The 27,151-nt window shown below is 56.2% G+C and overlaps 2 protein-coding genes across 6 annotated transcripts; one reads left to right on the forward strand and one right to left on the reverse strand.

Moving 5' to 3' along the window:
• Nucleotides 1–1,006: 1,006 nt before the first annotated feature.
• KAT8 (lysine acetyltransferase 8) lies at nucleotides 1,007–10,745 on the forward strand. 5 transcript variants are annotated; one of them, XM_060122965.1, is made up of 11 exons: nucleotides 1,008–1,244; nucleotides 2,573–2,647; nucleotides 2,724–2,899; nucleotides 6,544–6,597; nucleotides 6,699–6,863; nucleotides 7,612–7,701; nucleotides 9,404–9,544; nucleotides 9,642–9,735; nucleotides 9,830–9,980; nucleotides 10,131–10,285; nucleotides 10,570–10,745. In XM_060122965.1, the coding sequence occupies exons 1-11, from the start codon at nucleotides 1,034–1,036 to the stop codon at nucleotides 10,632–10,634; spliced, it is 1,377 nt and encodes a 458-aa protein (XP_059978948.1). In that variant the 5' UTR covers nucleotides 1,008–1,033; the 3' UTR covers nucleotides 10,635–10,745. The 5 variants fall into 5 exon arrangements, with proteins under 5 accessions (XP_059978950.1, XP_059978948.1, XP_059978946.1 ...); XM_060122967.1 differs by lacking the exon at nucleotides 10,570–10,745 and having other exon boundaries at nucleotides 1,007–1,244; nucleotides 10,078–10,210; XM_060122963.1 differs by having other exon boundaries at nucleotides 10,131–10,745.
• On the reverse strand, nucleotides 10,721–26,183 carry PRSS36 (serine protease 36). The gene is made up of 22 exons (XM_060124813.1): nucleotides 26,147–26,183; nucleotides 25,822–25,857; nucleotides 25,597–25,632; nucleotides 25,207–25,369; nucleotides 24,485–24,765; nucleotides 24,027–24,193; nucleotides 22,130–22,379; nucleotides 21,890–22,019; nucleotides 21,287–21,543; nucleotides 21,037–21,200; nucleotides 20,398–20,635; nucleotides 20,144–20,285; nucleotides 19,604–19,869; nucleotides 19,407–19,528; nucleotides 18,869–19,142; nucleotides 16,824–16,884; nucleotides 14,816–14,982; nucleotides 14,523–14,540; nucleotides 12,703–12,865; nucleotides 12,152–12,423; nucleotides 11,895–12,061; nucleotides 10,721–11,763 (listed from the first exon to the last, which is right to left on the reverse strand). The coding sequence occupies exons 1-22, from the start codon at nucleotides 26,181–26,183 to the stop codon at nucleotides 11,440–11,442; spliced, it is 3,735 nt and encodes a 1,244-aa protein (XP_059980796.1). The 3' UTR covers nucleotides 10,721–11,439.
• Nucleotides 26,184–27,151: the final 968 nt, after the last annotated feature.

Below are 27,151 nucleotides of genomic sequence, written 5' to 3' on the forward strand. Positions count from 1 at the left end.
CAGACAACTGGCATTTACTGCTCCCCCCAAACTCCTTCATTCCCCAAAAGCCAAGTTACCAGCACTTCCCACTGCCATCCCTCACAAATACTTAGACATTTCCTGATCTATAACCTCATCCTTAGGGCTTGAGCATTACACCCCTCTTAGAATTGTTTCTAAGCCCAATAACCAAATTATAAGTCAAAGATGATTAAGAGAGAGGCCAAAGGGAATGTTTGAGCACCTACCCTGTCTGGTATTGTGCAGTACACTTGTTTTATATACATAAGAGATAAGTACATGGTTCAACCTTTTTATAGTTATATGGCTTGTACAGTTTAACCTTTAACGACACTCTGGGAATGGACATACTTGTACAACTTCCCCAGTGAAGGGGCAGAACCCAGGATTCCTTACTCAATAAGCCCCAGATGCTCTCCATTATGTCCACTGCCTTTGGCTAGTTTCTGTTTAGGGGACCTGGTCCTTTCTTTACAAAGGCTTGATTCTGTGAGAGTGATTTATTGGCTGTCCCAGGACACACATCCGTCCTGCTTCCCCCACCCCAACTGTCCTTTTTCCACTCTCAACAAGGAAGGCAGTTTCTTCAGTCTTCACAGACGGGAGACCCGTATTTGGCAGGCGGAAGTGGGCGGCACGGGGATGGGTGCTAATCCCAAATTCATCGCCCAAAAGCCAGGCATCCAGGGAGGCTGCTTTGGCTCTGCCCCGGTCAAGTGGGGGCAGCGCCCCCTGATCAGGCACCCGGACCTTTAAAAAGATCGAGCTGAGGCATCACATCATGAAAGTCTTTTTCCTCTTTTCAACTCCACGGTGCAGCCATAGTTCCAAACGGAAAACAACTCCAGGGCAACCGGCACAGTCCACGTCAATCTGGCTCAGCGCCGCGGAGACCGTCGCACGAGCCAATGAGCTCCTGCCACGTCACAGACTCCCGCCTCCAGCCGGCCGCGGCCTCCGCCACGAGTAGCTGACCCGGAGCTAAAGGCCCTGCGCGGCGCTGTATTCTGGCGTCATTTCCACTACAGCGATGGCGGCGCAGGGAGCAGCTGCGGCGATTGCGGCGGCGACTTCAGGGGTCGCGGGGGAGGGCGAGCCCGGGCCCGGCGAGAATGTGGCGGTCGAGGGGACCTCCCCGTCCCCGGGCCGCGTCTCTCCGCCGACCCCGGCGCGTGGCGAGCCAGAAGTCACAGTGGAGATCGGAGAAACGTACCTGTGCCGGCGGCCGGATAGCACCTGGCGTGAGGGCGGGACCCAGGGCCAGGGGGCGGGGTTTAAGGGCGGGAGCGGGGCCTGAGGGAGGAGAACGCGGACTTTCGGACTTGCCCGGGCGCCGCCTACAACCCCCTCCGAGTTGGGTGTTCGCCAAGTTCTTCCTAATGTGTGTAGAGCTCCCAATCCACTTCCTTGCCCAGTCTTAGGCTTCATTCCCTTTTCTTGTTAACCTCCTTCCTCAATGGTCTCCCTTGTCTCTGTGACTCCCCCCTTCCATCCATCCCCTGCAGCCGCCAGCGGAGAGGACCTACCAGAACACAAAAACGAGCTTCCCCTCCCTTCTATTGCTTTGCCTCATTTCCAAAATAAACCCCAAGTTCCTTAGAATGGCATTCATTTTTGTAACCTCTCTGTTTTCCAGCACCCCTAGTAAAGGCCATTGCCAGACCAGACCACACTGTGTGCTCTGAAGGCCATATGCCTTTTACTGCCTGTGCCCTCTGCTTGGAATGCCCTTTTTTCCCTTTCTCCTTGTTTAGCTGGCTAGCCCCAGTCATCCTTTTAGCATCATAGCCCTTGTGATGCCATTCTTGACTCCCTTCAGGCAGATTGAGTCGTTCCCTTCTGTATGTTCCCTTTCTGTATGAAGAAATGCAACATTTTCTTCATACCTGAGCTATAGTATATGTACCATTATGTTGTCATTGTCTGTCTGTCTGTCTTCTATCAAAGTGGGAACTTCCGGAGGGCAGGACTGCTCATGATCCATCACCGTATCCAGCAGCAACCCAGCACAGGGCCAGACATGCAGTGGTTGCCTCCTCGTTTATCGAATGGTCGGCTGTTTGTCATTGAAAGTTTTAGAGCCATTAATTCACCGTTTGAGGTGGGCACGGTTATCCTTATTTTACAGATGAAGGTGCTGAGGCTCAGAAAGCCAAAATAACTTTTTCAGTTATTCAGTTAAATATAGCTCAGTTCAGTTAAATATAGCTAGGAAGTGGGGCCGTCTGATTCCACAGCTAGCCCTCATGACCCCTGAACAAATGAACGACTGAGTATAGCAAAAGAAACATTGAATTTGGAGCCAGATTTAAATTCAGTTAAGTATTTGCTCTTATCACTTTTCAAATAGGTGACCCTGGGTAAGCCTCAGTTTCCTCGTCTCTAAAATAAGAATAACAGCCCAATCTGGCCCACCTCAGACAGTGATTGAAGGGAGTGGCAGATGTGAACAGGTGAGGTTAGCGTACATTTGGCCACAGAATCTGGGAAACCGCTCCTCAGTGTGAAGGATCACTGTTGTTCCAGCCCTGTTTTCTTTCCTGGTGATCCTAGCCTTTTCCCTTCACAGATTCTGCTGAAGTGATCCAGTCTCGAGTGAACGATCAGGAGGGCCGAGAGGAATTCTATGTACACTATGTGGGCTGTGAGTGACTTGGGGTATCCAGGTCTGGGGGGGGGCGGGGGCGGAAGGGCAGCACCCTCATGGCCCATCCTCACAGTTAACCGGCGACTGGACGAATGGGTAGACAAGAACCGGCTGGCGTTGACCAAGACGGTGAAGGATGCCGTGCAGAAGAACTCAGAGAAGTACCTCAGCGAGCTGGCCGAGCAGCCTGAGCGAAAGATCACTCGCAACCAAAAGCGCAAGCATGACGAGATCAACCACGTGCAGAAGGTCCGGGCCCCTCCCCTTCCCCGGGGCCGCAGGAGGCTCAGCTGCCTCTGCTGACTCCCTTGGGTCCCGGTGCCAAAACCACAGCAGCTCCCATTTCTTAAGCTCCTACAGTGTGTAGGGGACTCTATTTCTTCTCAGGTATTCTTCACAGATGAGAAAACTGAGGCTCAGAGAGGGTGAGAGCTTGGCTACAGTCTCGTGGCAAGGAAATGACACAGCTGGGACTGGAACTCAGGCCTCTTGCACCTTTCGTGCCCGCTCTTGGCTGTGCCACATTGACAGATGGACCTGAAGTCCAAAGGGGAGGAAGAGAATGAGTGATTTGGGGCACTTGCTATTGCCAAGCATTGTGCTGAGTGTTGTGCCTGTATAAGCTCATCAGATCCGCCCTAACAACTCAACACCACGGGGATAATTAGTTCTTACTGAGGAAAACAGGAAGCAGGCTGAGAGAGGTTAAGTAACATGCCCAAGATCACACAGCTAGTAAAAGGGTGGGTTGAGATTAGAGTAATAATGGCAAACATTTATAGGCTTGCGAACCACAGTATTAGGCTAAGTATTAGGCACAGTATTAGGCTAAGTGAGATCAGTATATGATCTCACTGAAGTTTCACAGCAACTCTTTGAGGTAAGCATTATATCCCCAGTTTACAAGGGAGGTACAGGTAGTTTTAGGAATCCAGTTAGGAATTAGATTGACCAACTAGATTGTCCTACTTTGGGGCACAAGCTCTTTGAAACATGCCAGAAATTCCTGCCACTTTATTCCAAAACTTGGGTTCTTTTCATGAAGCTAGCCTGCCCTGGGGGGTTTCTATCCTCCCACTCTGAATCTTAGTTTCTGGATTTGTGAGATGGGGTGTGCACACAAGAGGAGGATTTATGGAGCTCTCAAGGCACCCAGACGTTCATTATTTTCAACCAGTGCCAGTCCATCCTTCTGAGTGCTTGTCCTGGGCTTAGCAGCAATGGTTTGCAAACTGTGGGGCTGTTAGTAGATTGCCAAATTAGTTCAGTGGGTTGTGACCATGTAAATTTCAAAAATGGAAGAACTAGGACAAGGTAGAAAGTACCATAGTGCATTGCACTTTATTAAAGGTAAGTATTGTTTTAAGAAGCTTCTATCTCACATACAAATATATATATGTATATACACAAACTTGCAGTTGGTTTACAGTGCTGTGATAAAAAAAATTTGAAATACCTGAATTAGAAAGATCTCTCACTGAGAATTCCCTGGCGGTCCAATGGTTAGGACTCGGCACTTTCACTGTCATGGCCCGGGTTCAATCCCTGGTCAGGAACTAAGATCCTGCAAGCCACGTGGCGTGGCCAAAAAAATCTCTCACCATCTAAGGCAGCACGGTCCAACTGAACGTCCTGTGATAAATGGAAATGTTCTGCCTCTGTGCTGTCCAAAACAGTAGCCACTACCCACGTGTGGCCCTTGAGCACTTGAAATGTGTTTCGTGTGAGTAGGAACTCAATTTTTTAGTTTTATTAAAAGATTTTTTTGGCCGCGCTGCACGGCATGTGGGATCTTAGTTCCCTGACCAGGGATCGAACCCGTGTCCCCTGCATTGAAAGGCAGATTCTTTACCACTGGACCACCAGGGAAGTCCCAAGAATTAAATTTTATTTGAATGTAATGAACTTAAATTTAGGTGGCCACTTGTGGCTAGTGACTACTTCACTGTTCAGCTCAGATCTACGGTTTTCTTAGCTCCGCAGCCAGGTTGCACTGGCACATGAAGTCGCAAAGATGAGCCTCTAAGCTGGCAGGCAGCAGGGTGGTTGACAGTGGGCCAGTGGGGATAAAATCAACGAGTAACAGCGAGCTAACGATCAGCAAGGTTCTTCAGAGCCTAATTAACGTTTAATTCTAAATAAACTGCAGCATTTACGGAAAGTAGTGTTTTTGTAATTCTTTAATGCATTTACAGAGGAGGATTGTGTTGTATGAGTTGGGAAATGTGTTTTAAAGAGGCATGTGAGGAGGAAAATCATCCTTCCCTCATCTTTGCAGGGGTTAGGTGTGGAGTTGGACAGGCGAGGGGCCCATGCCCAGCTGTCCTGGGTGCCAGTTCTGTGAGCTTACCTCTCTGTGCCTCAGTTTCCTCTTCCGTGCAGTGGAGAGAGTGAGGATTCCCATCTCAGGCTTGTTCTGAGTGATGCCTACAACGTAAGTGCTTAGTACTTGGAATAAATGGCAGCTGGCTAGTCCCCAAGGGCCAGTGACCTCGCCTCTCCCTGCCTGTTTACTTCTCTGTAAAACAGAAGTAAGAACATTGTATCTCAGCGTTGCCAGAAGGGTTAAATGAGGCCATCCAGGCAAAGTGCTCTGTGGAAGGGGTTCTGGGTAAAAGACTGGCTCCTTCTCCCTTCTGAACTACAGGGCAAGGCTGCCATCTACTCTGGTGTAGGTCATAGGCCTAACTGCGTCTACTGTCAGGCTGGACTTGGTTCCTCCTTCAGCATCTGGCCTAGGAACAAGATGGGCTGTGAGTGCCACCTGACTTGTAGTCCCTGCCTTCCAAAGACTTGGAAAATGGGGGAAACCAAGAAGGGGGAGTCGGAGGGTACTGTTGTTGACCACTGAATTCCTGACTTGGGAACGAATGTATTCTGCACCGGAAGAATGCAGTCAGGCCTCCTGGAGGATTGTTGACCACACCTTCCCAGGGTGCTGGGCCTTGAAGGACAGGGAGAGCACAGCAAAAACAATTACACGTGATCACTCGCCAAGCTCTGCCTCATCATGCACTTGCCTGGCTCGTGCTCGGTGCCAGGCTGAGTAAGCATTTTCTGGCAGCTGTAGGAGAGGGAAGGACATTCAGGGTGGAAGGAACTGCATGTGCAAAAGCATGGAGGCCAGCAACAGGAGTGTTGATAGAGCAGATCTGAGGGGGCTGAGACTGGGGGCTGGGAATTTACAGAGGCCTCGTCAACTATCCAGACCTGAGACGGTGGCAGTGGCTATTTGGTGTGGGACAGAGGAACCGGTTCCAGAGATGACAAGGAGGTAGCGCTAACAGGATGTGGCCATTATTCGGATGCCAGGCTGAGAGGAGGAGGAGTCTTGAGAGCTGGCCTCTTATTGGTCTGGGGTAGTTGGACTGAAGGTGATGCTCCTAGTGAGATGGGGAACCCAGGAGGATGACCAGGTTTGCAGGGAGGAAAAGTTGAGTTCCTTTCTGGACACCTAGAGCCTGATGTGCCTGTGGGAGGGGCCTCCGGGAGCAGTCCCATGGGCAGGAAAGAGGTCCAGGCACACCGGAGTGTCCGCACCAGTTCCTGCTGTGGAAGCGGAAGACCAGGCCCATTATGTCATCTGTCTCACAACAACTGTGGCAGAGCTGGATTGATCGCGTTGTACAGCTGAAGCTCTTACCAGCCCAAGAACTGGAACCAGGCCTCCTGATCCTAGCCCTGTTCATCAGGCAAAAGGTCCAAACTTGGGCATCAGGAGTGTCTGGGATGTATGGGTGGGTGGGCAGATGGGAGAGGAACTTGGACCAGTCAGCTCCGAAACCAGGTGAAACAGGTTTGCTAGACAGGCGGGAAGTGCTGGGTTCTGGGATGGGAGGCGTGGCCTGACCTCCACTTCTGTTCACCTGTGTCCACTGCTCTTTCTCATTCAGACCTATGCAGAGATGGACCCCACAACAGCAGCCTTGGAGAAGGAACATGAGGCGGTAAGTAGGGGAGTGGGTCCTAACTGGGGGCACCCCTTCCCTACAGCATCCCTTGCCCCGACCGAGCCACCCCCTGCCCTTCACTCCCACCTCGCCCACAGATCACCAAGGTGAAGTACGTGGACAAGATCCACATCGGGAACTACGAAATCGACGCCTGGTACTTCTCCCCGTTCCCTGAAGACTACGGGAAACAGCCCAAGCTCTGGCTCTGCGAGTACTGCCTCAAGTACATGAAATACGAAAAGAGCTACCGCTTCCACTTGGTGAGGCTGGGCCGGGCTGGGCCTGGTGAGTGCGGTGGTGGGCATAGAGGCTGAGGGCCGGCTGAGGCAGCGGCACTAGGCAAGGTCCAGAGCAGTTGAGTCCAAGGAAAAGCTGCCGCGGCTGGAGAGACCTGGATTCCAGGCCTGACTCTGCCTTTGCTGGAGTGACCCTGGCCAACTTGCTGACCCTCCCCAGACCCCAGTTTCCTCTTCTGTGGAATGGGGACCTTCTGGGGTCCCTTGCCCTCAGCACATGTTTATCAAGGCCAGTCCAGAGCCAGGTTCCCCTGTGGAAAAGAGGAAGTAAGCACAGCTCCGAGCCGTGGGACTATGAGGTGCGGACAGACAGGAAGCTTTAATCCACATGCAGGACCTGCTGGGGCAGGGCAGTGGCGTGTTTCCCACAGGGTAGAGACACTGAGGCAAATGTATGTGGTTTGGGAAATGCCCTTGTCATGGGTGCCGGCCCTCCAGAGTCCTCCAGAGCCAGACTGAGCTGGACTTAAAACCGTCTCGCTGTGTGATGTTTGAGCCGGTTACTGTGCCTCGGTTTCTCCATCTGTAGAATAGCGCCCATCTCCTCAGATGGTTGGGAGTATTACTCGATGTAGGTAAAGGGTGGGGCCCGGGGTCTCCAGGTGGAGAGAAGCAGAGGCCTGCTGCAGGCCACACAGGGCGGGATGGGGCACCTAGTGGGGAGCCTTGGGGCCTCATGCCTGTGCCTCCCCCTGCCCGTCCCCACCCCCAGGGCCAGTGCCAGTGGCGGCAGCCCCCGGGGAAGGAGATCTACCGCAAGAGCAACATCTCTGTGTACGAGGTGGACGGCAAAGACCACAAGGTGAGCCCCGGGGGGAGGCACTGTGACAGGTGGGGGGACACGCTGGGCACCTCCCGACGATCTCACGCTCTCATCTCACGCTCTCACCGGCGCCATAGGGTAGAGGCCAGCCTCAGTGTGCGAAGAGGACTGCGGGCTGGTGCTCGGCCTGGCACTCGGCCTGTGGTTGGTGCATAGTCAACTCGTGGCCCTGTGGTGCCAGCCTCGAGTTCTGGGTTTCCCTTCTCTCCCTGAGGACTTGCCTTCTGATGGGGTAGCTTGGGGTGGCTTAGGTTCAGGCGATTTTGGAACCCAGAGTGGAGACAGTCTTGCCTCAGGCTGTTCTTAAAAACTGCTTTCTCTTTCTGCCTGAAGAAAAGGTGTTTGTTTTTCCTGGGTGTGAACTGCTTTGTGTGAGGTTTCCTGCTGGGAGCTCTCCGTGGCTCAGACCGCTAAGTTCCTTGTTCCTGAAGGACTTCATTGCGGCACTGTGGCAGGGTGGGGCCTTTGGGGCCTGCTTTGCTGTGTTGAGAACTTGACCCTTGCCTGGTCAGTCTGGGAAGGTCTCCTGGGGAAGTCCCGTGGAGTGTAAGACGCAGAGGCCTGGCTTCTGAGTGGCTCCTGGCTTCAAATCGCCCCGTCGCTTCCTAGCTGACCTTGGACAAGTTACTTAAGGTCCTTTGTTCCTGTTTCCTCATCTTTAAGACAGGAGTCATGCTAATAGTTAACTAACAGGCTTGTTAGTGGAGTAAATGAGACAGCAAAGTCAAGTACTTAGCACAGTCCCTGGCATCGAATAGGGTTTAGTAAACATGGGCCTCTGTCAGCCTTATGATAAGCAACTTGTGAAATCTTAGCCCCACCAGAGCCCCCTGCTCTGCCCTCCTGAGCATGAATGGGGCTGGGGGCGGCAGGAGGGGCCCCAGCAGGAGACCTGGGTGTTCTTCCCAGTTCTGCCTTCTCCAGCTTTGGGTCCGCAGGCAAGCACTTCCCTCTGCCGCCCCCCAGAGCCTCCATTGCCTCCTAAGCAAAATGGGTCTAGCAGCGCTGGGTTCACACAATTGTTGAATCCAACGAGAGTGGATGTAAAAGGTGTCCTTGATCTCTGCCATGAAGCCAACCTCCAGGTCCCACTGGCCCTCCTGGCATTGGTCTCTGTCCCGGTGTGGCTGAATGGGCAGACAGCTCAGGCTGCAGTCAGGCTCGAGGGTCGTCCATTCAGCAGACATTTACCAAGCTCCCAGCTTCACGCTTAGCCTTGAGCTAGGTGCTGAGGACACAGCTGTGAACAGTCAGAACTCATATAGCAGGTTGAATCCTGCCCTAGTGCTCACCAGCCATGGGACCTTGAGCGAGCCACTGTCTCCTCTGAGCTTGTTTCCTGACCTGAAACAGAAGAGTTCGTGTCTGTGAAGATTGAGCTCCTCTTCAGCGCTCAGAAGCGGTAGCCGTGATTGGTCCAGCTCTGCCGTTACCTCCTTGAGTGCTCATAGCTCTCTGATGTTCAGTTTCCCCATCCATCAGAACGTGACTCTAAGACTCCTTCCAATTCTAAACATGACTGTTCTGGTGAGGATCCCACTTCTCACCGTGCTGGCACTGGCTGCTGTCTGGAGCCTGGCACTTGCAGGGCAGGGTGGCAGCTCCTGCCCAGGCCTCCATGGGGCGAGGCGGAGGAGTTACGCCTGCTCCCTGAGCCTGCTTCCACCTCGCGACCCCTCAGATTTACTGTCAGAACCTGTGTCTGCTGGCCAAGCTTTTCCTGGACCACAAGACACTGTACTTCGACGTGGAGCCATTCGTCTTTTACATTTTGACCGAGGTGGACAGGCAGGGAGCCCACATCGTCGGCTATTTCTCGAAGGTGCTGGGTTGGGAAGCCCGGGTTGAGGGAGAGGGGGAGAATGAACCTGAAGCAGGGGCTGAGCCTCCGCAAAGGTCCTGACCACCCACCCCTACAGGAAAAGGAGTCACCAGATGGGAACAACGTGGCCTGCATCCTGACCCTGCCCCCCTACCAGCGCCGTGGCTATGGAAAGTTCCTCATTGCTTTCAGTGAGTGGTTCCCGGCCTGTCCAGGAAAGGCAGCTGTGGTGAGGGGTGCCAGGGCAGGGTGGGTCCTCAGTTTCCTCATTTCCACTGTTGCCAGGTTATGAGCTGTCCAAGCTGGAGAGCACAGTAGGCTCCCCTGAGAAGCCACTGTCTGACCTGGGCAAGCTCAGCTACCGCAGCTACTGGTCCTGGGTCCTTCTGGAGATCCTGCGAGACTTCCGGGGCACACTGTCCATCAAGGACCTTAGGTAAGGGAGGCACCTGGAACCCTCAAGAGGGAAGGACTCTCCTAAGATTGGCCGTGATGCTGTCAAACTGTCTCCTTGTCCCCTTTTGCTGTCCCAGCCAAATCCCACAAGGGAGCTCTCTCCAGCGTCTGCTCTAATCCCTTTCTGCAGCCAGATGACGAGCATCACCCAGAATGACATCATCAGCACCCTGCAGTCCCTCAACATGGTCAAGTACTGGAAGGGCCAGCATGTGATCTGTGTCACGCCCAAGCTGGTGGAGGAACACCTCAAAAGTGCCCAGTATAAGAAGCCACCCATAACAGGTGGGTGGAGTCTGCCCAGGGTGTGTGTGTGTGTGTGTGTGTGTGGGCAGAGGGTAGATGTAAGGACTGCCGTGAGCCAAGGCCTCTGTTTTGCTGTCATCGGATCCCCAACCAGTCTGACCAGCTCCCAGGACCGAAGCCTGGGGCAGCCCCCTCCCCAGGACCCAGTCTGCCCCTGTTCTCACCTCGAGGTGAAACCTGGTCTGGGCCCAGGGCAGAGCAGCCACTGCGAGCGGCCGGGCCCGGAGGCCCAGTCTTGCCTCTCATGCCTCTTCTCCCCACAGTGGACTCTGTCTGCCTCAAGTGGGCACCCCCCAAGCACAAGCAAGTCAAACTCTCCAAGAAGTGAGTGTCCTGTGCCTGTGCCCCTGCTGCTGGACCCGTGCCTCCTTGCACCCCAGCCTGTAAATATGTACAGACCTGTTTCGTCATTTTTTTAATAAAGTAAGTTCTGCGAGTGGCTCTGGACTTTGGAGGTGGGAGGGAGAGGCCCAGAGCGGATGGGCGTCATTTCACGTCACACACACATGGCCAGTTGTGCTCAGAACGTTTTACTCCATCTCGCTCCGTCTAACCCCGCACACCAGGTGCAAGTCGGGGCCCAGTTCCGGTGGGGGCTCAGTCCTCCGGAGTCCAGGAGTCGGGGCTCAGGGGGGCATGGCAGCCAGTGAGGCAAGCGTGGGGCCTTTTCTGTCCTTGAAAGCATGCTGCTCAGAGGCAGCCCCAACCCAGAAAACAGTGAGAGGGTGAAATGATGGGGCTCATCAGGCAGAGCAGGTGAGGTGCTACAGCCAGCCTTTCAGCAGCAGGCATCTGGGCGTCTTCTAGAAACAGGTGGGGAGCCGGGGCCCACTTTCATAGCCGAGGGTCCTTGGGGGCTCCACAGGAGCCCAATCGATAGGCTTGTGGACAGCAGATGGAGGTGACCAGAGTTTCTAGCCAGTAGACTCCTAGGCAGTAAACTCCTGTGATGGAGGTTACAGTCCCAAAGAGCAACCCAGAAGAGTGGGCTCAAAGGTCAGGATGGTGCTTTGAACTCCCACAGGGTCCTGGGAGGAAGGAGTGGCTCAAAGTCAGGCATCCTGGGAGCAGGCGTGTGCCCTCGGGTGTGATGTGGAGGTCCCGGAAGCAAGTCAGCTCCCAGGGTGAGTAGCTCAGTGGTCGTGCTGTGGGCAGAGGAGGCCCAGGGTCAGGCCTAGTGGCAGCAGAAGGAGGGGTCCCACCAAGCCTGGGGCTGGGGCAGGGTTGAAGGCCCTGTGGTTGCTGCAGAGGTTGCCATCAGGCTGGGACTCCTGGATTTGGGGCACCACCTGAGGCTGGAGCTCTGCCACTTTGTGGTGAATCCAGGAGGCATAGCTGGAGGTCAGAGTATACACACCAGGCCTGTTGGGGGCCCCACAGGCATCACCCCAGCTTACGATGCCTGCCAGGTACCAGCGGCCCCCCACTGGGCAGGAGAGTGGGCCCCCAGAGTCACCCTGAGGAGAAAATCCATACAGCAGCTGTCAGGACCAGCCTCCAGGCCTCCAACCATCCGTGCCAGCCCCATTGAGCCCTCATCTCCCAAGACACGCCTGTCTCATCTTCTCCCCGGACCCCCCGCGTGTACCTGGCAGGCGTCCTTGCCCCCTTTCACATAGCCAGCACACACCATGTCCTGCTGGATAAAGTGGGGCTCCTCGGGCTTGGCGTTGATATTGTACAGGCAGTTACAGGTCTCGCGACTGATCAGTGGCACCTCAAGTTGCTGCAGCGTCTTGGGGGCCGGGAGGCTCACTGTGGGGGCAAAAGATGCTTACCCAGGGCCTCCTACCCTGCGTCGGCTCCCTCCGTGCCCCTAGACATCAGCGCCCACCTCACCCTCACCTGAGGGGGCCACGTGGCCCCATCCCATTACAGTGCACTGGAGACCATTGGGGAAGGAGGCGTTGGCTGCGGGGAGGCAGATGGGCCGGATGTAGCGAGAGAAGGTGACAGAGCGTTTGAGCTGGAGGAGCGCAATGTCACCCATGGAGCCCTCCTGGAGGTAGCTGGGGTGGGAAATGACCTGCGCCACCATGCGGACCTCGGTGTCAGAGCTGTAGTAGTTCAGCTTGTGGGCCCCCAGCTTTACCTCGTAGTCCTCTGTGCGGTGCTCCCTGCAGGGAGAGGGGCGAAGGCTGGGACCCGAGAGACCGGGATCCCTGTTGCCTTGTGGCGTCCAGCCTCAGTTCCTGACCTTTCAGAGTCCACCCTGCATCCTAGTTTTATCCTGTGACCTGTGACCTCTGGCCTTCACTCCTGACGGATCCTTACAGACTTTATTGATATCCCTAGATACAACCCAAGAACCTCCAACCTCTGACCCACACTGATCCTTGAACTTTGACCTCCAGCCCACTTTTGACTTCCCCCCCCGCCCCCTACCCAGCTGGTACCTTGGGAAGCAGTGAGCAGCCGACAGCACCCACTGCTCAGACAGGAGAGAGCCGCCACACGCGTGGGCACCGTTGTAGCTGATGCTGACCTGCCAGGGCCACTGGCCGTGGGCTGAATCGCTACCACCTGTGATACGTGCTTGGTGGACCACGCCGCAGGAGGCTGCCCGGGGAGGAAAGGAAGGGAGGGGGTCAGGTCCTCAGGGTCCCCCAAACCACATCCTCGACCCTGCCACTCCCGACATAGCCCAGGAGGTCTGGTTTGGAGCTTGGGGAGTGCACAGAAATCAGCCACCCTGTGTCCCCATCCCATGGCTCACCAGTCACGGTCAGATCTGCCCGCCCCCACTACCCTCGACCCAGTGCCTAATTAAGGTCTCATCCAGCTTCTGTCCTCACCGGCCTTCCTGCCTTCCATCTGCTCCACCCCTTACAAACCTGGCCAGGTCATACCCCCGCTTAAATCCTTCCCTGGCCCGCACCGCCTTTACGAGAGACTCCAGACCTTCCATGGCACAGCCATCCCTCTGGACACCCTGTCACAGCGGGCCACACACTTGTTCACCTCCAGACCTTGGCTTTTTCAGGTCACTCTGCCTAGAATACCTTTCCTCATCCCTACTTCGCTCAGCAAACTGCTATTTGCCTGTGGAGATGGTTCAAATTCTCAGTCCCTCTGTAGCCTGCCCTGACCCTGCTGGCTGAGTGAGGCGACGCTTCGGAGCTCCCGAGGTCCGTGCTTCCCAGACGTGGCTGTTCCGCATTATGACGTGTCTGCTTCAACCAGCCAACCTGGGCGTTCCCTAGGGGCAGGGACGAGGGCAGATCCCTATGTCCCCAGCACCCAGCACAGGGCTGGGCACACGGATGGAGTCGTGGATGTGTGTTGAACAAACGAACGGAACAGCCGGGCTCCCAGGGTGTGAATGTCTAGTTTCCAGGACAGCCCCACCCCCGCAGAGGCCGCTGTTTGGAGCAGGACCCAAGTGCCCTTCACAAAGTCACCCGCTCAGAAGCAGGGAAAACCACCCAGTGAGGCTCCTCCCCCTCTCCTTGTAAAAAGGACAATAGAGACCAGCAGTCCAAGCAATGCCAGGCCCCAAAGGGGCTTTCACTGCCTTAATCTTCCAGACTCTTCATTGCAGCCCCAGGAGACAGACAGAATCAACTTCATTTTTTAAAAAAATTTTTTGTTTTTGGCCACACTATACGGCATGCGGGACCTTAGTTCCGTGACCAGGGATCGAACCCGTGCTCCCTGCATTGGAAGCACAGAGTCTGAACCACTGGACCACCAGGGAATTCCCAGAATCAACTTCATTTTATTTTATTTTTGCCGCACCGCACGGCCTGTGGGATCCTAGTTCCCCAACCCGGGGGCCCTCGGCAGTGAAAGTGCGGAGTCCCAACCAGTGGACCCCAAGGGAACTCCCTCAGCTTCATTTCAGAGGTGAGGGAACTGGCATTCGAGACACAGCCAGTACATGGTGAAGCCGGGATTGCCAAGGAGACGGATCCTTGGTTTGTTTCCCTCAAAACAACCCACGTTTGGAGTCAGACCTGGGTTTAAATCCCAGCTCTGCCACTTACTGGCTGTGTGCCGTCGGGCAAGTTATTTCTCTGCCCCTCAGTTTCTTAATCCAAAGAACGAGGGCTGTAATCCTCGCCTCCCAGAGCTATTGGGGGACCCAAATAAGACAACAGGGGTGAAAGGGACGGCCTTGCAGAGAGGGTCAGGCACTCAAACGCCCCAGGGAAATCTGAACCCGTGGCACCTCCCCCTCCCCTTCCCCTCCCCCCACTTCCCCGGCAAGCCTCACCTTCAGCCCCAACGGCTCCTGGAGGGAAAGAGAAAGAGGGAGGGGTAAGCGGGGAAGTCTCAAGTGCCCAGACGCCCCCTTACCTCCTGCTTCTCCAGAGGGCTGCCCCCCCCCAGGAAGCCAAAGCTGAGGGGAGAGGCCAAGAGCCAGGGAGGCTGAAGCTGGGGGTTCTTGAGCCCAGAATAAGGGATGTGCCCCAGAAAAGGGTTATACCCTCGGCCCCGGTGCACTACCGGCCGCCCCCTTCCCCCCCTCCCCCCCGTGCTCCACACTCCCCACCCCCACACGCTCACCCATCTCATTCCGGAATAATCCAAGCAAAAGCAGAGTGGCCAGAGCCTCCAACCACCTAGGCCCCAGCCCTGCCCTCCGGGCCATGACCCAGGACCAGGGGCCCTGGGAAGACACCAGGCACCCAAAGGAAGGGACCTCAGGCTGGGGTTCAAAGGCAAGATCCAGGCTTCAGAACCAGAGGGAAGCGGGAGCAGGTGTCCAAGGCGGCTTCGAAGGCAGGCAGCGGGCACAGAGTAAACACCAGGGTCTCTGCAGCCGGCAGTGAGGACGCGTCTCCAGCCCGGCCTGGGTACACAGTAGATCTTCCTTCCGAAGTGGCAGCTCCTGGGAAAGGGCACCTACCTTCCGGCCCCTCCCCTGGTCCCGCCCTCCCTGATCAGCTCAGCCAGCCTCTCTTGTTGCCAAAGTCCTGAGTCCTCTCAGACCCCGTGTGTGTGTGTGTGTGTGTGTGTGTGTGTGTGTGTGTGTGTGTGTGTGGGTGTGTGTGTGTGTGTGTGTGTGGGTGTGTGTGGGTGGGTGTGTGTGGGTGGGTGTGTGTGGGTGTGGGTGTGGGTGTGGGTGTGGCGAGGGGGGTGGGGGGGTTGGGTTGAGTCCTGAGTCCTCTCAGACCCCTAGGCTGTGTGTGTTGGGGGGGGGCGAGGGGGGTGGGGGGGTTGGGCTGAGCAGCCCCAGGCAGGGCTGGAAACCCGGATGGCTGGATTCCTGACCCAGCGGCTCTTGGTCCCAGGTCTTTCAGGTCTCCATGACCAGTTATGCCCCCAGGGCCCGGCCCGGCCTGTGTTACCAGCTGATTCTCCCTCCGTTCCGCCTGAGGCCTGGCATCTGAGCCCCGGACAGCCAGGTCTGCCCCCGGGCTGGGGCCTTTTCAGGTCCTTCTGTGGAGCCTGCAGCCTCATCTTCGCGTGGTGAGGTGTGGTGAGCGTGTCTGGTGGTGCTAATCATTCCACAAATACTTACTGAGCGCCTAATATGTTCCAGGCACAGGAGACACAGTGGACACTGTCCCTGCCTTCCCTGAGCTCATGGTGAAGTTGGGGTGACAGACTTGAATCATAAAATGACACAAACAATTACGGAATAATTTCAAGCTACGAACTGTGATGGAGAAAGAAGAATGCGGGCTCTGGGAGCCACTTACAGGAGCGTGACCTAGGCTGGAATCAAGAAGGGCTCCTCAAGGAGGTGCCTTTAAAACTGAGACCTAAAGGGATTATGAAAAGCTGTTAACAAGGCAAAGATGGGGAAGGGTGGTCCAGGTGAATCGTCCTCAGAAGGAGGGCGCAGGTGACCTAGGTTCAGGGAAAGGAGGCCCATGTGCCTGGGTTGGGGGTCAGGAGCCTCCTCTGTGAGTGTATGAATCTGGGCAATTGGGAAAGTGTGTTGGCTTCAAGCTTTAGAAATACAGAGCCCCACTTGTCCACCTACCTTCCATAAGACTAGGTGTCTGGACCTCTGAGCCAGGACTTCAGGGAATTCCTGTAATGGGAAAGGGGACAAAACCGACTCGGGGGACTTCCCTGGTGGTGCAGTGGTTAAGAATCCACCTGCCAATGCAGCAGACACGGGCTCGAGCCCTGGTCCGGGAAGATCCCATGTGCCGGGGAGCAACTAAGCCCGTGCGCCACAACTACTGAGCCCGCACTCTACAGCCCGTGAGCCACAACTACTGAGCCTGTGCTCTAGAGCCCGCGAACCACAACTACTGAAGCCCGTGCCTAGAGCCCGTGCTCTACAACAAGAGAAGCACCGCAATGAGTAGCCCGCGCACCGCAACGAAGAGTAGTCCCCGCTCAATGCTATTAGAGAAAACCCGCGCGCAGCAACGAAGACCCAACGCAGCCATAAATAAATTAGTAAGTAAATAAATTTATTAAAAAAAAAAAAAGACTGACTTGGGAAGGGGTCTAAGCTGGGGTGGAGGGGGAAGACCCTGGACACTGTGGGTGGGTTTGGGTAGAAGACAGGGTATATTAAATGTTTGTGGGGGATGACATACGAGTGACTGACTGGGCATGGGTGATCTTGGGTGGCCTCGGCCTGCAGTGGCTTGAAGCAGGATTTCCGTTCTCTGGCCAGAGACGGAAGTCAGGCCGTGGCAGTGAGAGCGCTGAATCCTAGCCACTAGACCACCAGAGGACGAGTGGCCAGTGACAAGGCCCTGTCCCGTCAGCTGTGTAGAAATGAATTTCCACAAAGAGACGGAAAGTAGTGAAACAAGTAAAGTGTTTATTAGGAGGAAAAAGGGTACGTGTGGATAGACACACAGGTGGACTCAGAGAGAAAGTCGCGCGCTCGTGGGTAGTTTGAATCACTTATATGGGGCATTTCTTCCAGGTTTCCTTTGGCCAATCATCTTGCTTTCTCTGCCTCTGAGTCCGTACTTGGTTTACCTCAGGGTCCTCCCACGTGTGCATGAGCAACTCTTAGCCAAGAAGGATTCTAGCAAAGAGATCTATGGATAGGTTGGCATCACTTACTGTGGGGTGGCACCCCCTCCTTTTTTGACCTCTGAGGAGCCTTTCTGCGCACGTAGAGTCGGGAAGGTCTCCTTGACCTCGAGAATGAGAAATACAAGGTCTCTTATCTGGGTGGGGGCTTAGCTCCTCCTCCTCTTCATCTTGGAGTATCTGCCCAGAGGGGACAAACTCCAGCTACTCAGCCTGGGGACTATCTATCTCCTGCCTTATGGAGAGCAGGTAGGGGTGTATGTCCCTGTGGAGATATAGATGCAGAATATTCTCTCCCTGGCTGTCCAGTGGCTAGGACTGTGTGTTCCACTGCAGGGGGCAGGGGTTTGATCCCTGGTCAGGGAACTAAGATCCTGCATGCCATGCAGTGCGGCCAAAGAAAAAAAAACACAAAACGATTAGCCAGGGCCTTTAAGAACCTCTGCCCATCTTCTCAATCTCCCAAGAACTTCCAGCTTCCCTGTAAGGTCTCCCCTCCCCAACCTTCTGCCTACTCAACTCAGGGATGGTGACCCCAGCCCCAGAGGTGACCCCTCTGCCACCCTCAGCGGCTGGTTTCCACCCCAAGCACCCCTCCTGCCCCGGATGGGTCTCCCTTTTGCCCTTATTCTTTGCTAGAACCTCCTCTATGACTTGTTCCTGATCCCCAGTCCATGTGTTCCCCCCCACGTTGGGAGCACTTCATGGGCTTGTCAAGGCCCGAGCTGTGCCGGGACTTAGCAATTAGCAGGGAACGTGGTTGAATGAATGCAGGGAGGTGCACTGGTAAGTGGGGGTGGGCGGAGGTAGTGAGATGTACATACAGGGGACTCTTGATGGGGCCCAAACCCTGGGGGCACTGGGCAGGATGTCGTGGACCCTTGAACGGTACAAGTGTCATGTGTGTGTACTGGGGACACTGGAGGTGAACACTCTGGGGCACCATTCATCAGGGTATGTGTACGGGGGAGGCTCCGTGCAGGTACAGGATATGGCAGACAGACCCTGGATTCCCAGACTCCTGGACCCTTCCTCTGACCCTCACCCTCAGTCCTTCTTGCTCTGGGGGAAGGGGCAGCAGGGTCCAAGAGAGCTAGGGCTGAGGTGTCCAGCAGGTGTGTGCTGGGGATGCTGATTCCACTGGGGAGGTAACACACACCCAGCTGGCCACTCGACCTCCCCCGCCCTGGGGCAGGAATGAGGGACAGATGCCACATTATCAGGGATACATTTTCTGGGAGCCCAAGGCCTGACTCACAGAGGCCCAGGAGGGAGAGGCCCGCTCCCTGGGGCTTCCCCCCACCCCCCGCCCCGTCCCTCAGCCTGCCCCCAGCAATGCCACAAAGCCACGCATGTCTCTGTTTACACGTTTGTGGTCCACTGGCTCCCCCTGCCCTCAAGCATGCCAGGGCCCAAAATAGCTGGGCACTGAGGCCCAATTGTCTGAAGCCGCTGCAGTCTAGGTGGTTGGGGCACTCAGGAGGTTCTGGGTAAGGGAACAGAGCCGGTTGGGCCACATTCCAGCCCCACCAGGTAGGAAGTAGAGGGCTGGAGGGGGTGGGGGAGGTGAAGGGGAGGTGGCCCAGGGACCCAGGCCCCCTCAGCCCTGGATCAGGAGGGTCAGTAGCAGCAGGAAGAGAGCAGCTCGAGGGGAACCTGAGGCCCTGGCCATGTCAGGGGGACAGAGGTCGCCGCCTTCTGGGAGCCAGTGGGGGAAGCCACTGGGGGGCAGGAAATGCGCCTCCCCCACTGTCTGGGAGATCCAGGTCTCTTCGGGTCCGATGGCGGCAAATAGGTCCCTGCTGCCTCGAACAGCCATGCCCACGAGGACCCAAGAGCCTTCCTCAGTCTGGCACAGGAGCGGAGGTGCTGAGGTCACCTGCAGCATCAGAGCCAAGACCAAAAGGGTCTCTTTCCCTTTCCTCCTGGTCCCCTGCACCTTCTAGGGCCCAGCCACAAAGCACAGCTTGCCTCCATCCTCAGGCCTCTTGGCCCCTGGTCTCTCTCAAGGTTCAGCCAGGAAGCACTGCTTCTTCCTATCTGAGACCCAGCACCCAAGAATTCCAACCCTGCCCTCTCCCTGGTGTCCAGCTGCCCAGCACTGCCTCTCCCCTGCCTGGACCAGGACACCCAGGCTCCGTACCTCACACCTGTCCTCCTGCCCCTCTGCATACAGGACACAGAGAGTTCCAGGGGGCAGAATGCCCTGATAGAGGCAGTGACAGAGTCGTGGTGTCAAGATGGAGACAGCAGCAGCCACAGGGACTAGAGAGGAAGGAAGGTTGTCCCAGGGATTCTGGCGTCCAGCCACTTCTCACCCCCAGGACCCAGGGCTCTCACCTCGGTCCTGGGGGTCCTTCCAGCCCAGCACCCAGCAGCTGGCCCCCAGGGGAGTACCCCCTGGGTGAAGGCAGATGGGCAAGGCTGATGGGGAGGGCTCCACCCGGGAGCTCAGCTCCAGGAGGGCCAGGGGGGGCCGAAGTCCCAGGTGCCGGGGCAGGCGGATGCTGATGACCAGCCGGGATACCTGGTGACTCTGTGGGAGGGGGCTGGCCCCAGCCCGGCCCAGGTACACTTCAATATAAGGCACTGTTGTAGAGCCCAGCCTGTTGGAACAAGGTCCAGTGTCATTTCCTGTTCCCCTCATTGCTGATAAGGTCCTTCCCAGTCCAGGGGAAAGGGTGGAATGAATCTCCAGGGTCATTCCACTAACTCCTTCATTCATTATTCCTCCTTCCAAATCTCTCTTTGTCTCAAAACACGTCGCAGCAATTACCCTGTGCTATAAAAGCCCTAAAGGGAGAACAAACCTCTATTGAAAGAGTCCTTTGGCCCATCTTCCAATTTTTCCCTCTTGCCAGGGAGATGGGTGAGACCCACCTGAGGATACAGTGAGTGGCTGCCAGGACCCAGCCTGGGGCCACGAGGATCCCAGTGCAGACTCGCTCTCCAGCTACATGCACCTCTGCCAGCCAGGGCCACAGGCCCCCCGTCAGAGCCGGCTCTGGCCGCAGTCCACAGGCTAGAGAGAGGAGGCGACTCCCTCAGTGGGGGCCCAACAGCTGACCCCCAAAGCCCCTACCATGGATCTAAGCACTCCCAGGAGCCCCTAAGCCCCAAAGGCACCTCCTCACCGCCATGCTCTGTGTGAGGGGGACAAGTTTGTGTCTCAGTCTCCTCCCCCTCAGGGCCCCAGTCCCAGGACAACTGGTCCTCCAGGTAGGCTCCCCGAGTCACATGGCTGATCCATGGGCCGTGGGTCTGCAGCGGATAGAAGGCTCTGGGACGCAGGCAGTCACTGGGTAAGTCTCTGATTCCAGCCAGGAACCAGGTCCCCTCTTCCCGGCATAGAAGGCTCCAATGAGAGTAGTTCTGCAGCGAGAGAGTGTGTGTGTTACCAGCCTCTAGGTGTGTGCCAGTTGATGAGAGGATGCCAAAGTCCTGGGGCTTTCCTAGACTCCACACTCTCGCGTACTCGGATAAACAAATCCCACCTCCTCCAAGCCAGGCTCCAACACAGATCTGTGTAATAAGTCGGCTCTCACTTTAGGATTCTCTTTAAACCTAGAGGTAGCGAAAAGGCCCGGCGGGTCTCGGGGCCCCTCCCCAAAGTCCTTCTGGGCCAAGCTTCGCCCCCAGCGCGTTCTGGCCCCGCCTTAACCCCGCCTCCGTCCCCAGATCACGGAGCCCAGTTCCTGTCTCTCTCAGGCCCCGCCCCCAGTCTGCCCCTCCCTCCTACTTAGACCCATGGGCCCCTCCCCGCCGCCGCTCACCCAGCAGCGGCCCGCCACCTCCTCTTCCTGGTAGGCGGGGCAGAGAGCTAGAGGCGGCTCTCCCGGCGGCGGCACTGACTCCCCCTGGCGGCCATACAGGCAATGACACCACCAGGCGGCCAACAGCTCCGCCTCAAGCAGCGAACCGGCTCCGGGCACTGGTTCTGGAAGAGAAAGGGAGGAGGCCTGCGCTGCGGTGGTGTCCGGCCCCGGCTCCGCCCCGCCCGGCCCTAGCCGGGTCCCTGCTCACCCGTGTGGCCCCAGCGAGCCAGGCGGCAGCGGCTCCCGGGCAGGAAATAGTGTTCTGGGTGGGGTAGGCACACTGGCCGCGGGGCCACGCTCAGGTTCACGGGCGCGCGCAGCTGCAGCAGCGCCAGGTTCGAGGCGTCGTCCCACGAGGCGTTCTCGTGCGGCACGAGGCGTGCCACCCGCTCCGCGCGCGGGCGCGAGGGCAGCATCACGCGCCAGTGGTCCAGGTCGCGGGGTGGGAGATCTGAGCTGATGCGGCTGCGGGATGGGGAGACTGGGGACGTGGGCTGGATCCCGCATGCTCACGTCTAAACCTCCACCCGTGGCTTAGACTCTGTATCTCCAGGCAGGATTCTGCATCCCGGACCTGAGACCTGTGCACTCAGACACCCCCCCACCCCAATCCTGGGTCGAATTCGTATTACCCCTCTATTCGCCCCAGAGAGACTAGGACACGGATTTTTGAGCTGGATCATACACCTCCCAATGGCACCCCACTCCCCTACCCCTATCCTACCCAGGGGAAGGGCTGGGCCAGTTAGATAGTGTCTCAGACTGATGGGGGAAGGGGCAAGAATCTGCCTGAGACTGGGTTTTCACTCACCCTGGAAAGCAGCTGGCAGGTGCCAAGACCCAGCTTTCAGACACCAGTGCTCCATAGCAGGGTCTGGATCCTGGGACCATCACCTGGGCTTCCCAGGGCCAGGCCCCTGGTCTTGGGGCCTTCCCGCACTCTGAGGGGCGAGAGGCCTGAGTGAGGGGGCTTCCTGAACCCCAGGCAATTTCCACCTGAACTCAAATCTCCCAGATCCAGCTGACATCCAGGTGTCCTGCACCCCCTCACCTGGCAGGGCGATGGTACAGTTCTCATCCGTGGGCTCGGGGAGACCTGACTGGAGCTCCGGGGACTGGGTGGGAAAGGCAGGGCCAGGCTCCGAGCCCAACACCTGTTCCCTTATCCATGCCTCATAGGGAGCCACAGCAGTGAAGACTCCGGGGCGGTTCCTCCGTCCACAGCCAAAGCCAAAGCTGGTGATTCCGGCCTGGAACCATCGGCCACCTTCCTTGCAGACCAGGGGCCCCCCAGAGTCTCCCTGATGATAGATGACTTAGTGTCACGGGATCAGCCCAGAGACCCACCCGCTTATACCGGACCACCTCGCAAAGGTTCTACACCTCTTCTGGTTGGCCCTACATACAGCCACCTTCTCCTAGAAACATTTGTTGGCTGTGCCTTGTCCTCTGTAACCCCTACAACTCTAAACAGAAGAAAGCCATGTAAAGTGGAAAGGCTGATGAGCAGTCAAAGCCAGGAGCACCAAGCTAACGCATTAAAGGCCATGCCAGAGAGGCCTGCAGGTCTCATTCAGAGCCAATGATTCTTGTTCAATAAATAGTTCAAACAAACGCTGTCTTTGATTTCTAAGTTGTTAGAATTCCTTGTTAAATTGTTAAAGTAAATCAGAGATGCCAGCATTCAGGAGGAAAAGGCTGTTGGAAATAGGCTATTAGAAAAGCAGCAAGAAGGGACAGTTTGAAGGCAAGTAAGGAGGAAGAACTACAAGGAACAGACAGTAAAACAAGGGTTCTGGGGCCATTTAATGCCGGGGCATTGTCCCTAAGATATCACTATATTCCAGGTTAGGCACCTCTGTGACCCCAGGAGGGTTACAAAGAAGGTGCAGAATCATCTAGAATTGTGCTGTCCAATATGGTAGACACTAGCCCCATGTGGCTATTTGAATTAATTAAAATTAAATAAAATTAAAATTCAATTCCTTGATCACACTAGCCACCTTTCAAATGTGCAATAGCCAGTGTGGCTAGTGACTATCATATCAGACAGTGCAGATAGAAAAGATTTCCATCATCATAGGAAGTTTTATTCGACAGCACTGGTCTAGAGGAAGTTGAATTGTTGGCAGTCCTGTTCAAGAAGGCAGGGATTATGTCCCTAGGTCCTGGAACTTCATAACTGGGAAGGACCCTGAAAACCATCTAGCCTGAATCCCCATCACCACCATGCATGCTTGAGTGCCCTCAAAGCTCTGTGCCATTGGAGGAACATTTCTGGGGAAAATGGTTAAAATATATCATGTTTTGGCCTTCAGCAGGTTATCTGGAAAATTCCCTTCTGTGAAGGATTAATTCATTTTAAAAAATAACTATTTGTTGAGTATCTACTAAGTAATAGGTGCTGTGCTATAGGCTAGGATATGGGATAATAATATAATGATAATAATAATAGCTAATACTTATTTAGCTCTTACTAAGGACCAGGCACTGTTCTAAATGTTTTTTACATGTACAAATTTATTTAGTTATCATAATGATTAATAAATCATATGATGATTTATTTAATCATCATAACCTCCAGACAAGTAACACTATCATCCCCATCTTCCAGATGAGAAAATCTGCACAGAGAGAGGTCAAATAACTTGGCCAAGGCTATACAGCTAATAAGTGGTGGCACTGAGCTTCTAACCAGGATAACACTCCAGAGTCTGGCATGTGACCACTGCGCTACACTGCCATCGATAACAGTGCCCATTTGTTGAGCCCCAAGTTCTGTCCATTTGTAATCTTCACATCAATCCCATCCACTGGCAATCTTGCCCTCTTTTTGCAGATGAGGTTCAGAAATATGAGCGAGATGGGATTTGTCTATTAATCATACTGCTTCCTATTGGTGAGGGCTCTGCCTGGCCCTTCAGGCAGGTGCAGGGGCCTCCCCTCACCTGGCAGGTGTCCTTGCGGCCCTCTGGGTAGCCAGCACACAGCATCCCTGGCAATAGCTGGAAAGTGAGATTGAAGGGACCAGGCCGGCTGTAGAGACACTGACAGGCAGCTTCTCCCAGCACCCTTAGCTCCACTTCTTGTAGCACCCAGGGGAGAGGCAGGGGGTCTGTGGGCAGAACCAGAGAAGAAATGCTGTGAGTCAGGAATGCAGCCCCCTGTTCCCCAGGGCTCAGCTTGGTCCCCTCCAGCTGCCTCCTGGACATCTTTGTCTCTGCGCCCACCACATCCCAAACCAATGTCCCCTCCCACTCCTCTCCGTTCTTCTTCCTACAGCCTCATCTCAGGAACGGCCCCATCAAGCGTCCAGTGCCGGCTGCCCTGCGGCCCCACCTGGTAGCCTCCACCTCGCCAATAACCCACCTCCTGAGACGCCCCCCCCCGCCCCCGCCCCACTCACCGGCCTCCTGGACGTCCCCCCAGCCCGTGGCCCAGCAGGCGGTGCCGTGAGCGAAGCGGTGCGAGGCGCGGGGCAGGCAGACGGGCCGCACGGTGGGGCCCAGCCTGGCGGGAGAGGCCAGGCGCAGCAGGGCCACGTCGGCACCACTTTCCACGCCGCTGTAGTTGTCCGGTACCAGGATGGCGGCCACCGAGCGGACGTGCGCGCCGTCCAGGGGTCCGTCATAGGAATGCACGCCCAGCACTACCGACCACTCGGCCGCGGGCTCCAAGGTCCCATTCCTAAGCCAAGGCCAAGGCCGGGGTGGGGTTAGGTGGACCGCATGGAGGGGGCAGGCCTCGTGGGGCTGGGGGCTTGGAACCAGGGAGAAGGGGGGGTCAGCGGGAAGCCAGGAGGGGCGGAATCCGATCCAGATTCGGGGCTGGGGCGATCGAGGTTGAGACAGACTCCTGAAAGGGGGAGGAGCGGTTGCGATTTGGAGGTGCTTGATGGGGGGCTTTGGAAAGGTGGAATTCAGACCCGGATATTTGGTGGAGTGGTGGGCGGAGTCTGCTGGCAGCCTCACCACACTCCGAACCTGGATACCCCGCAGAGCACTTAGCTTCAGGAGGGCGGGGAGGCGGGGGTAGCTGGGCTTCAATTTAGCCTTGAGTCCGCGGGACCCAGCTGCGGAGCGGGCTTGGCTTTTGAAAGAAAGGGGCTGGACGTGGGCGAATACTCACGTCACGAAACAGTGAGCGGCCGAGAGGACCCAGGAGGGGGCGATGAGGGAGCCCCCGCAGATGTGGCCCCCGCCCTGATGCAGGCTCACCTGCCACGGCCAGGTGCCCGGCTGCGAGTCTGAGCCCCCCATGATTCGGGCAGAGGGCTCAGGGCGACCGCAGTCTGCAATGGGATACCGTGGAGGTCATCACCTGCCCCTGTCCCCCAAGCCAGAGGCCCAGGTAACTCAGGGCAAAGCCCCACCCCCCAATCCACTTCAGTTTGCCCCCGAACAGGGAACAAAGAGAACCTGGGCACTTCTAAGTTTCTGATCATTTCCACCTCCCTCATTGCTTAGCCAGCTTTAACCTCCTTTAAGATCTGAGGACCAGCCCCCCACCCTTCCTTACCCAGATCTTCAGGTTCTTCTTTGGTAGGACTGAGAGCTGGGGTAAAAAGAGGGTAAAAAGAGGAAGATATTGGTGACATCCAGCCCTTGACAGCGCCCAGCTGCCATCTTCCTACTTTCCTCTTCCCCAATTCCCTGCCCTCTCAGCCGCCCTGCCAGCACCCATGCTACCTCTCCCATCTTTTCTGCCTCTGTGGGTGATATTCACCTAGTCCAGCTGCCTTACCTGAGTCCTGGAAGGCTCCTGGGATGGGGCTTATGGCTGGAAAGATGGAGGCAGGAAGAGGCTGGAGACCTATTCTCACAACACGCCCTCCCCGCAAACTTTACAGGTACTCCATCCCCCCCATGGCACCCAGGCCTCCTTTCCTCCTCCTCTCATATGCTATTCCTTCCCCTCCCGACACCTCACTCCCACCTTCGCTGATGTCCTCCTCCCCTGCCTCCTCTGACACCCCACTCCCGAGGCAGACCCCTGGAGTCCTGCTTTCCAGCTCCCCAGATGTTAGAAGCCAGGCCCCTTACAACCATGCCCTGTCCCCTGAGGTTACCAAGGATGGCAAGTGGGAGAAGCAGGTGCTGGGACATGGTACATTTGAGTCAGCTGGAGGCGCAGAGATGGGTGAAGATCTGCTCCCTGCCACAGCTCTGTCTGCCTAGGCAGCCCGTGACTCCTGATGGTCCCAGGGACAGCCCCACCCTCCCTGGCTGGAGCCCATCTCTGGGAATCTGAGTGGATCTGGGGCTAGAAGGAGGAAGTAGGGAGCCTAAGTCCCCACCCAGAGCCCTGTGCGCGTCTCAGGTCTCTAGAGGCCCGGTGTGGGTGTTGGGGGCAGGTGTCCTCGCTCCAGGACACTTACTGGGTGGGAGAACCCGCAAAGGCGGAAGGAGAGGACAGCCAGGGGCTGGGAGGCCAAAGTTCTGGGTCCTTGGTGAGGCAGGGCTGCAGGTCAGCAGTGGCCCTTGGGACAGAGAAAGTGGCCCCTCAGTGGCGTGACTCACCTGAGACTTCATCTCTCTTTGGGGTGTGGCTACCCCAATGGCTTGGCCTTTTCTTCTCACACAGCTCTGGTTACTGGAGTCGCTGGCCAGGTCTGGGACGGGAGCCCTAGGGAATTCGATCCCATCCCAACAAAAGGATCACAGATTCCGGCAGGTTGGGCAGGACATAGGATTCTGGGAGGGGGCTGGGCAGGCTGGTAAGGCCGAGAAAGACTCCACCCTTCTTTGTGTTAGCGTAAGTACTCCCAGGTGTTTTGCCACTTACTCTGTGTGACCTTAGGAAAGTCACTCAACCCATCAGTATATTCAGTAGGAGTCTACTTAAGAAATATGGTGCCTCGAAGAGGAATTGAGGAGAGTTTAATGAAGGAACTATTGACAGAGGTGTAGGCAGGGAACAGGGAAACCGACAGGGATGGTGAAGCATCCGGGGGCTAGCAGTTACAGAGAGCCCTGCCTGAAGAGGCAAAGAGAGGGAGCAGATACTGGAACGGGAAAGAGAGAGCTGGGCTGTAGGAGAGGGCCAGCCAACAGGAGTGCCTTCAATGGAGGAA

This window comes from Lagenorhynchus albirostris, chromosome 15 (assembly GCF_949774975.1).
Source record: "Lagenorhynchus albirostris chromosome 15, mLagAlb1.1, whole genome shotgun sequence".
NCBI classification, from domain to species: domain Eukaryota; kingdom Metazoa; phylum Chordata; class Mammalia; order Artiodactyla; family Delphinidae; genus Lagenorhynchus; species Lagenorhynchus albirostris.